The 11,294-nt window shown below is 44.5% G+C and overlaps 1 protein-coding gene and 1 long non-coding RNA gene across 2 annotated transcripts in view; one reads left to right on the forward strand and one right to left on the reverse strand.

The window, feature by feature from the left end:
* Nucleotides 1–3,199, reverse strand: part of LOC123825589 (integrin alpha-D-like) — a 34,395-nt gene extending 31,196 nt beyond the window's left edge. Inside the window, 2 exon segments of the mRNA XM_045849127.1 lie at nt 389–494; nt 3,093–3,199. Coding sequence (XP_045705083.1) covers nt 389–494; nt 3,093–3,123 — 137 coding nt within the window. The 5' untranslated portion in view covers nt 3,124–3,199.
* Nucleotides 3,200–3,302: 103 nt separating this feature from the next.
* On the forward strand, nt 3,303–11,043 carry LOC123825590. Its single transcript, XR_006786925.1, has 3 exons — nt 3,303–3,550; nt 7,365–7,464; nt 10,985–11,043. It is a non-coding gene; the product is annotated as an uncharacterized LOC123825590 (long non-coding RNA).
* The last annotated feature ends 251 nt before the right edge of the window (nt 11,044–11,294 follow it).

Raw genomic sequence — 11,294 nt, forward strand, 5'->3', positions numbered from 1 at the left:
TCCCAGTGCATCTCTACTGTTCCACAGATCTTAACTTACAAAACACACTTTGCAATTGCAAAGATTAAATTATTAATTATTTTAAGAGGGAGACAGAAAAACAGTACTTCAAGTGCAGGGACCCAAGTGCAGAGGCAATTGCACTGGACGCATGCCAAGAAGCCAGCCTTGGAGGGCAGATTCAAGGTGTCTCTCCCAGGGTCATATCTTGCCCAGAGTTTGCAGCCTGTCCTGGGATTGTAAATAGTTAGTAATGGTGTCAGGGGCCTTGAGAGAATAGGCTTCTCACCTATGCTGCTCTTCCCCCAGGACTCCTCCTGGGCTGCTGCATACAGTCACCTGCCTGTAGGATGAGGGTGAGGAAGAGAGGGGAGTGGGTGGGGCCTACCTAGATCGGCCGAAAGGGACCATGGTCTGTCCAAAGCCAGCTGCGTCCTCTCGGAAGACCATGGGCTCTTCCACATCCAGGTTGAATCCACGATAAGAAGCCAGAACTGAGGAATATGGGGAGGTAGGTGGGAAAGACAGTCAGAAAAGCCCCACTCTTCTGGATCCCTGACTTCTTGAAATCTTGATGCCACCCTACTCTGGCTGGGTTTCCCCTCTGCCCATCTTCTTTGTTTCCTGCCTTGCCAGTTGTGTGGTTCCTGCCCCTCTCTGTCCCTTAAAAATAATCAGAAACAATGCAAAAGAAAACAACCCAGAAAAAAGTCTCTTCAGGGACAATTCGAAGGATATGCATAATCTGAAATTAGGTCCATCACCTCCTGGTATGTTAGATTAGGAATGTCTTTTAAAAATAAGTGACCACACAGTTTACTATCTAAATGGAGACCTTCTGAAAGTAAAGGGGATGCCATTAATAATTTTACCAGGGAGTCTGGAACTGCCGCAGGCAAAGCAGGACACATGGTCACCATGTTTAAATACTGTCCTGCTTTGTCTTTTCATCATACAGAGACCCTTAAGGTCCAGATCGGAGAAAATACGTGGAATTCTGTGATTCATTATTTGAAATTATGTTTCCCTTGTCCCTCTCAGAGTCTGGTGCAGTGCCTGGTGTTGGGAACCGCCCTGACTGGTATCAGAAGCTGAAACCCCCACCTAGGCTAAGGCTAAGGGAACGCCCTTGGAACCGTAAGCCAGCAAGGAAACAAAAGCTTATCTCCCTGGCAGGAATGCTGCTTCTGCTGCTTTATTCATAACTGAACCCCCAAAAGCTTGGTCGGTTAGCCAAAGACGGGTAAGATTCCCCAAGGGGGGAACGACCTAAGACAGGCACAATCACTTTGGGAGTCCCCCAAAAGAAGGACTTGAGGGGCTGCAGCAAAAGGGGGTGATGGACCCTCACTCCTCGGCTTTGACATAGCCTGAGTTCTCATGGTCTGGGAGAAAATCTCCTTATCTCTTGGTTGCCTTAGTTCCCTTGCTCCACCTAAGCCTGAAACAATGACAGAGTGGTGCAGCTCTGTGCTGAAAAGGGTGGATTCCCCGGGTGATCAGGCCTAAGAAAGAATATGTAAATTACTGTGAAACCTTCTTTGTTTAGAATGATCTCAGTTGAATGAGAAGGGTCCTAGGAGGAAGTTAGTTTGTTCCTCAAAATCTTACAGCTCTTTGACCCCGACTCAAAATAGACCCTCAGACTTCCTTGTTTTCTACGGTTCCTTACTTCCCCCTAATGAGTACTGTACTTTACCGGAATTATTATGCAAAATGAGCCAAATAAAAGCAGGTATGGACGGTAAATCGGCTCGCTCCTCACTAGAGGGGGTGGCCATTCCGTCCCTACTTCTCCACAGAAACTAGTTTTTCTCTGTGCATGTTTTTTCTCACGTGTTTTTCGGCGAGCCATCCGCAGCGTTCCGTGATCACTGCTGGCCGGTGACCCACGCAACAGCCTGCCCCTTGGCAGGTGACAAAGTACTACTTGTTGATTGACCCACAGCTGCCCAGCTGCCAGCACAGCCAAGGCTCCCGCCCTCTCTCCTGATCCTTAACTGATCCCTAGCTCTTCCCTGGTGGCTAGGCTCGAAAGCCTCAGGGGAAAACCCTCTACATAAAGGGCTTTTTCTTACTCCTCCACTCCCAAGCAACCACCTTTCCTGCCCATTTCTCCCAGAATTTCGAGTTCTCTCTGGATTGAGAGACTCTAACTCCAAGACAAGGGAAGCTCTACGGAAGGCTAAGCAGGAGGCTGGGCAGTGACAAGGAGGGTCCAGATGCCTGAACCCTGGGGTTCTGGGAAGAGGCCACATGTTTAGGGCTCTGGGACCCTACTATGACCACATGCAAGAGAGCCTCACATCCTATGTCTTCCTTTCAAAGAATGACTCTGCTTCTGAGTCTGGAAGCAGCCCCTTGGTAGCAGAATACCAAGGGTCTCCATCTCAAGTGCCTCAGGGCCAGGCAGGTGACATCAGTGAGTCAAGTGGGTGGGTGTGAGCACCAAAGAATGACCGGCACTTAAACATTGTGGCCCTTCTGAAGGGGACAGCCATCACCAGACTGCCAGAGCTGTCAATGCTCGCATTCCTCAAGAGAAGCTGAAAATCTGGATTTTTGTGTGAAATCTGATTTTTAAGTGGCACACAACTGGTTTTTAAATGACATATGAATATGGTTCTGACACACTTTTTAACTTCCAAAGTATTGTCTTGGCAGCAGTGGGACAGCCAACATGAAATCAAGACTTGGTGAAATGCAGAACCAAAGATGTGATACACAACATTTTCCCCTTGTTGGTGGTTTCTCTCTTTCTCCATGCGGTGTGGGGCTGACTCCTCTTGCCCACATAGCATGCACACAAGGGTCCCACAGGAGAGAGGGAGGAATGCCTTGGGGAATGTGGAGAGGTAGCCCATCCTCTGGCGAAGAACAACCCACCAACCCATTGGTTGGCTCACCTTCACTCAGGTCATGGCCCTCCCCAGATTCCAAGCCATTCCTCCTTCCACACCAGACCATGGACACTAAGTGGCTCCCCTGCCTTCAGCTCCTTTTGAGAGTAACATGAGCTGACCACCAGCCCCCACCCTGCCTTACCCACCCCCCACCCAAGGTTTCTCCCAGCTCCAAAGGCCCCCACTCACCACTCAGGAAGAGCATAATTCCAAGGGCCATCACAGAGCAGTGCACTGAAGGAGGAGTGCAGGGCTGAGCAACAGCGTGCTGAAGGGTGCTCGGTGTCCTGGGCAAGAGTTAAAATAATTACTCAAGGCCTTGAAGTGGGAGGAGGAAGAGCACATTGAGGAAGTCCTTGGTTCAGCACAGAACAGGCAGAGGCAAAAAGCCAAAGACACCCTTGGACAAAATCCCCCATATTCTCCTACCACCACCACCTCTAGGTCTCTGGCTTCATTCTCCAGAGCCTGGCTGTCCCAGAAGACCACCCTTCCCAGCCCTTGAAACTCAGTTGGTAGCCAGGGGATAGCTCTCTGGTAGGTCCCTGGCAGCCTCAGAAACCAGGAGGCATATGAGTGAAGTGGTGGAACGGCTGAAGCCCTACTACATGGATGTGAGCCTGGAGAGTGGCAGAAACACCCCTCAGGTAGTGGGGTTATGGGGCGAGGGGAGGAAGGACATAGGGGATGGTGTTGTTTAAAAAAGTGGACCCCATTAAGAGGAGAATGAATAACCAAAACGGTAAATTCATACAATTGACTTACTAGGGAGCAGGAAGTAACAATGCATGTAACGACAGGGATTAATCTCAACATCATCATAAACGAAAGAAGCCAGATACCAGAATGCATAGAGGATGAATCCTTTCATATGAACAGGTGAAACTAATCTATGAAGGTACAAATCAGAAGAGTAATTGTGTCTGTGGATGGGAGGAAACTTCTAATATTTTTTTCAATTTAACATATAGCACTGAACATTTTAACATTTGTTAAATCAGAGAGGGGTAGATAAATGGGTGGTTGCTATCTCTTCTCCATAATTTTCTGTGTGATTTCAGTATTACACAATTAAGTGTAAATAAATGTTTTGTAAAAACATGAAAAAAGGTTTGATGTAGAAAAGCCCAGGAGTAGACTTAGAAGGTTAAAATAGATGACAAAACCCCATAATGATGGCATATTATTTTAAGTATTATATGTATATGTTATTTCTAACAGTTAAAATGTAGATTAAACATCAATTGTAGATAATATAAGATAGTTTTCCAAATAAAAATTTTAGCTCAGTTTACTTGAGCTGCTACTTAATGGACAGAAGAAATCAATTAGACACTGGGAAGGACCTTGATGGTGCCCTTGCAGGGAAGGGGCCAAAGACTGCAACTGCTGGTTTGAGGCTGATTTCCTACCTCCTGCAAAGACTGTTGTTGAGACAACTGCAGGCCTCAATCCCATGGGCCAAAAGCCTGTGATACCAAATCTAGAGTTAATCCTGATTTAATTGCAGTTTCAACCTCTCCCAGATACATATCCTTAATGAACCAGTCTGGAATTTTCTGGTTAAGCACTAGTAAGGTAACATGTCACATGGGCCTTCTCCATCCCTCCAAAAGGAAGAAGGGGCAGTCTCCCTCCTTGCTTTCCCTTACACTCTCAAAAGAAGTCCTGGTCTAAAAATAATACTTTCTTTTCTTTTGCTAATAACTCCTCTGCCTCACCCTTCTTCTTATAAAAAAACTTTGAGTTTTGTACAACTGCTCCATACTTCTAGTTGCTAGAGGGGGTGCTGCCTGATTCATGAATCACTTAATAAAGCTAATTAGACCTTCAAATGTGCCTTGTTGAATTTTGTTCTTTAACACTATTGAGGCTGATTTGAACAGTAGTTTTCTCCTTGTGCTGAGGGGTCTACAGCAAACAGCAACCTGTTGTCAGTTCTGTGGGTCTGTGATCTCTGTGTCTAGAACCTCAAAAGAACTTTTGACGATTTTCCTAAATCCTCAAATTTAAAGATCTCTTCATGTCCCTCACCTTTGTCATACCTCATCTAATAGACACAATCCTGAATGATATTACCTTTCACACATAATCTTTAATTTTGGACTTCCCTTCACAAGCAACACTTGAGGCTAACTAACTGTGCTGATTTCAGCAGTTGTAAAGATTCCCATCTTTGCTTCAATTGTATTATCACTTGTCTCAGCAAAAGATTTTTGTTTCCTAGTCATTTTTAAAGAACAATAAGGGTGAATTGCAAAAAGATAAGCAAATACATGCCAAAACCACACAGTACCATGAAAGTGTCTTTCTCCCACACTCGCTGCTGACAGTGCCAAGGCCCCGACTGCCCCAGGGCATGTGATGGTCCTCAGCCCTGGCTACCCTCGGGGGCATGTAATGGGGGTACCACACTTAGGGGAACCTGCGACTCTCTAAATATTTTTAAAGCTTGTGATGTTGTCATTTATAATAAGAAATACATATTTTGTCTTTGTCCTGTTTCTGTCACAGAGACCCTAGAACTTTTGGAGTTTCCTAAGTGACAAGAGTATAATGCAGAACACACTCAGACTGGCCCTGTCATGTTTCTAACAAGATCCTGAGTTGCTTTTCAGAAACAACATACCAAAACTGCAAGCCATGGGATTGAAGTTTGCAAAAATGAAAGAACTTTGACCTCCAGTTGTAGGACAAAAGCTCAACGCACTCGGCCCATGGAACCAAAGGACCAGGATAGGAATGGAACTTTAACACATTGGAACCCTTTCAGCAGTGAAGGTGTGGTAGGCTGTTAGGCAAACATGAGCAGAGCAAGGATGATCCGCCAGGTAGAAAAGGTCACCAGCGTAGAAAGCCCTGGGTGCCTAGTAATGGGCAAAACTAGGAAAACAAGGACCTGGCCTTCAGGGTAACCTAACCTTTCGTTTCCTAGCATATCACTGCTCGTGTGGTTTACACCCCTGACATTTCATATCGCTGCTCATGTGGTTTACACCCTTGACCTTTCATATCACTGCTCATGTGGTTTATACCCCTGACCTTTCATATCGCTGATTTGGACCCTCCCCTGACCTTTCTTCCCCTGGCATGACTCTAGTCATGTGGTAGACCCCCTTACAGGAGAAACAAGGGGCCAAAGAGTAGCCTCATGCAACTCCCATGTGGGCCCTTGCACTACCACTCCCTGAAGCATTGTGGATGAAAAGGGGCCACATACTAAACCTGACAAGCTCAGGGGAGGTCTGCATGGTGGTCTTACAAACTCAGAGATGGAAAGTAACCACATGGGATGATCTGAAATTAAAACTTAGTAACTAAAAACCGTTTATGGCAGGTAGTTATGTCCTACACCAGAGTCTTCCCTGATAAAAGTCAATTTTTATCTTAATTAAGCCTGTCTGTCAGGCAGTATTAATAGATAACAAACCAAGGCAGGAAGGGAAGGGAGACACGTTTCACTCATTAATTCAGCAATCCTGAGCCTGGTCAGATAAGATTGCCAGGTGTTCCGAAGATTACAAGAGAGACCATGATAACGCAGGACGAGGAGAGCCTTTGAAATTCTGTGTGCTTTGCTCCCACTATCTGGGAAAGAAAGCCTTTGAAACTATATGTTAATTCCAAGGTCTGGAGAAGGGAGGAAGAGGGGGAGCCTGGAGGTTGGCTACAAGCATGAAAGCCCTAGAACCTCAATAGGCATGGCAGTCGAACTAGGTGGGTGCCCACTTGCAGCTTTGTGCTCAAATGTATTTCATAAATAAATTTACTATCTCATTTCTGCTATACGTGTTGTCTCGCCTGAATTCTTCTCTCACGAGTGAGGCAAGAACCGAGGAAGGGGAACTGCCTAACTCAGATCTCCCTGGTAACATGTCTACTGTCTAACATGTTTTCACATCTACGATAACGTGTCTTTAGAATGTCAAAATAATTTCCTTTTTCAGGGCCCTTCAAAGCACAGACACCGCACCAGGGCACCGGAGCAGAGACCACAAATCCCCTCATTGTTATTGAGTTAATTGTTGACTGTTAACTATCTTGTACCCACCTATGTAAAAAAGTATGTGTCTATCATTTTACTTTTTATCCAATCTCAGGGGTTTCCCCACTTTGCTTTCTCCTACCTCCTTAATCTATCACTGATAGATTTCATGTAACCTGCTTAGGTCTCTCCCTTGTGCTGAGCAAGATGGACCTGTGCAAATGCACTATCCCTAGGGTGGAACATGATCCATTGAAAGGGGTATGGGGGGGATCCCAGTCTGCCATAATTTGCCTCTGCTCCATCTCCTAGGCCTGACAGTGCTGCCTCCCCTGGCCAACATGTATGGTATGCACAGGCACATCAGATTCCTAAAGCTGTAGCCAACTAAGGGTCAGGCCACAAGTGTAATTCTTATAGAAGGGGGAGACCTTCCCATACAAGTTCCTAGTAAACATCTCTCTTTTTGACTTTAGACTTCTGCTGTTCCCATGGTGTCTGGTCACAAGATGATGAAAATACTTTTCTACAGCAGCCCTGCTCATGTACCTGCAAATAAATCAACCCAGCTGTTGGGTATGTTTCTCCTCTGTAGCTCATCAGGATTGACATAGTGGGTGTCACCACTCCATGGAGGGGATTAGAAGGCCCTAAAGCACTACATTAAGGAATAACTAGATAGGACTAGTCCTCTTAATTCAAGGATGCAGGCTTGAGAGAGCAACGTATTGCTGAGACCATCTGGATGGTACACATGACTGAACCCTGTTCACACCTCTGTATGTAGTGTTAAGATTCTGGCATGTGGGGGCAGAGATCTGCTCCCTGTGGCCTCAAATGTAAGTCCCCTGGCTTGTTACACTTGCCACCTACAAATCTGGTGTGGTCTGCCTCTTTCTTCAGTCTCTCCTTTCCCTCTGTGTGTGTGGGGGTGGGCAAGGAGGAGACAGGGAGGCTGGCAAGGTTTCAGATCTCACCCAGGGACCTCCCAAGGTTGAAAACCAGCCCAATGCCTCCTCCCATCTTTCTATATCAAAGAGGTAAATCCTTCCCATAGATCCTCAAATGTTCCCTTAGGTCCCATTGACCAGGACTAAGCTAAACTACATACCCTGACTACATAGAGTGCTGAGAAAGTAAGCATCTGCCTTTTGCAGGCTTAATGGTAGAAGGGATTGCAGCAAGCAGGAAGAAGGTGGCTGGGTTGTTGGCTGTTGAACAGACAACCCACCATGTCTGGCAAATGTTATGTTGGAAGAATGTGGACAAAATTCCTTTATCAAGGAGTCACCTGGACATTGTGCAATCTCAAAGGTACTCAGTGGAGCAGCAATGGCTCACTTGTGTGTGGTGGAGTAAACATGTTGCTTTACATTTGGATTAAGTCAATGAGGTGGGAAGTCTGAACCAGCCCTAGGCTTTTGTGCAATGCACGTGTGAGGAATAAGCACCTGATGAATTTTTGGTTTTTGCTGAGCACCTGTGTTGGGGACCACTTTGTGTGGTATCGCAAATTGTAGCCCTGCACAAACCAGGCCTTGAATAAGGGACTGTAAGTCTTGACCAGAACACTGGGAATGCTGGGAGGCAGGCATGACCCAATGCTAACACCAAGGTTTCCCTTGGGAAGTCTGGCCTGAAGAATGCATTATACCCCTTGGGGCTTGCTTTGCTTTGGATAGCCCTGTTTCCATGAATCTGTTACCTAAATCCAAAGCAGAAGGAGTGAACTCCTAATCTCATAAACTATGCCTTAATGACCCTCTGGTGTCAGCAATATCTAACAGATCCTGACCTGAGCCACATCTCTGTGTTTCCTCAACTGTTATCTATAGGTAACAGTTGAGGAAACCTATAGATAATACCTGTTTATTATACCTATAGATAATATCTGTTTTCTGTAACTATGGCCTTTAGACATTGATTGATGAGCTTTACATGCCTGTTGTATACTCCTGCACACATCGTTCTCAGTAAAAGCCTCAGGAGAAAGGACCTCGGGGCTCTTCTCCTCTGAGAGGTTAGCCAGCCTTTTCTCCCCAAGCAGATCATGTCTTGGTAGTCTCATTCCATCCCTGACTCCAGGGGACAGGGTCACCTTCACACCTGAGTATCACAAAATGAGATTTGGTTGTTTGTAATGAATGTTCATCCTGTGACTGGCGAGAAAGGGTGGGATCACTACTGGTGGAGCATTGGCCTAAAGAGGGTGGTCTGTGTACATTTTATTTGCAGAGGATAAGGGCATTTAACCATGCAGTTTCAACCTGGATTCAGTGCTGAAGCAAAGAGAGAGAATTGGGAATCTGATCAAATTATGGCCACTGGGTATTCATCTTTGCAGTGCTGTATGGAGAAATAGGGAAGTAGGAGGCTGCTTTTCATACTAATGTCAGGGAGAAATATGGTTGCTTAAGATTTTATTTTTATTTTAAATTATGATGAAACACACAAAACACAAAATTTACCTCCTTAACCATTTTAAGTGTACAGTTCAGCAAAGCACATTCTGATTGTACAACCATCACCACCATTCACTCCAGAACTTGTTCATCCTGAAAAACTGAGTCTCTGTGCCCATTAAACACAACTCCCTGTCTGCCCTCTCCTTAGTCCTTGGGAAGCACCCTTCTCCTTTGTCTCTGTAAAACCTGACTACTCCAGGTACCTCATTTAAGTGGAATCATAACAGTGTTTGTGTTTTTATTTAAATCCTGACTTAAGAGCATACATATATATGCCCTTTTCCATATATATAAAATTTATATATATTTACATATATGTAAAATGCCCTTTGCATTTACATATATATATATATGTAATTTATTTTAGAGGGAGAGAAATGGGGTGGGGGAGAGAGAGAGAAACATTGATTGGCTGCCCCTCCACCCTGCACATGCCCCAACCTGGAAAAACCCGCAACCTAATATGTGACCCCACCTGGGAGTGCACCTGCAATATTTTGGTGCACAGGATGACACTCCAACCAAGCCACCAGCCAGGGCAACAGTGTGTGTCTTTTTGTGACTGGCTTATTCCATTTAGCACAATGACCTCAAGGACCACCCATGTCATAGCATGTTTCAGAATTTTCTTCCTTTTTGAGGTTGAATAACATTTCATTATATATGTTTACATTTATATTTGTATAAATTTTAAATTTATTTATGTACATTTTATTTATCCATTGATGGACATTGTGTTGCATCTAAATTTTGGCTATTGTGAATAATTCTGCTATTAACATGGGTGTACAAATATCTCTTCAAGAGCCTGCTTTCAATATTTTTGGGGTATATACCTAGGAATGGAGTTGCTGGATCATATGGTAATTCTATTTTATGATTTGAGGAACCACTATACTGTTTTTCATAGTAGCTGCATTATTTTACATTTTTACCAACAGATTCTAATTTCTCAATATTCTTTTTTTTATTTTAATTTAACTTTTTAAATCCTCACCCAAAGACACTTTTTTAGTTGCTGAGAGAGGGAGAGAGAGAGAGAGAGAGAGAGAGAGAGAGAGAGAGAGGCAACATCTCTCTCTCTGAAGGCAACATCAACCAGTTGCCTTCTCGTAAGCACATTGTCCGAGGATCAAACCTGTAACCTGGCTATGTGCCCTGACCGGGAATTGAAACTTTGAATGTTTGGTCCATGGGACAATGCTCCAACCAACTGAGCCACACTGGCCCGGGCTTGAATATTTTTAAAATTGAATTTATTGGGGTCACATTGATTAATAAAATTGTACAGGTTTCAGGTGTATAATTCTATAATATGATGGGGGACTGCCCCCCAAAAGCAGAATTATCCTCTGGAGTTGAGGCCCCCTGTAGTTCCCCCAATAGGTGTGTGTTCTAGGAACCCATCAGTGTACCAGCTGGTGTTGCTGTGAGAGGCTGCATTCGGCTTCAGCGAATTTTTTTGAAAACTCTTTCAACACGTTTGCCCATTTCATGATGGGTGATTTATGAGTGCACCTGTCCACACCTCACTGAGTGTTCAGTAGTTTTTGACCAAAATGGCATGAACCCCATGCCCCACTCTCCATATTCACCTGATCTCACCAAGTGACTTTCTTTTGTTTCCCCAGATGAAAAAAGTCCTCAAAGGGAAATGTTTTGCTGATGTGGAAGAGGTGAAACAACAACAACAACAACAACAACAACAACAAATGGCAGAAGCACTAAAAGGCTTCAAAGGCTTCAAATTCAATGAATTCAAAAACTGTTCTGAGCAGTGGAAAAAATGACTTGACATTTGTATTACATCAAATGGAGAGTACTTTGAAGGTGACTGAAGTTTAAATATCTAAGAATAAATACACATTTTTAAAGAAATAAATTCCAGGTTTCTGGGGCCCCCCTTAACATCATCTGTATGTTGCATTGTGTGTTCACCAC

This window comes from Phyllostomus hastatus, unplaced genomic scaffold, assembly GCF_019186645.2.
Source record: "Phyllostomus hastatus isolate PE091 unplaced genomic scaffold, TTU_PhHast_1.1 phas_contig_64, whole genome shotgun sequence".
NCBI classification, from domain to species: domain Eukaryota; kingdom Metazoa; phylum Chordata; class Mammalia; order Chiroptera; family Phyllostomidae; genus Phyllostomus; species Phyllostomus hastatus.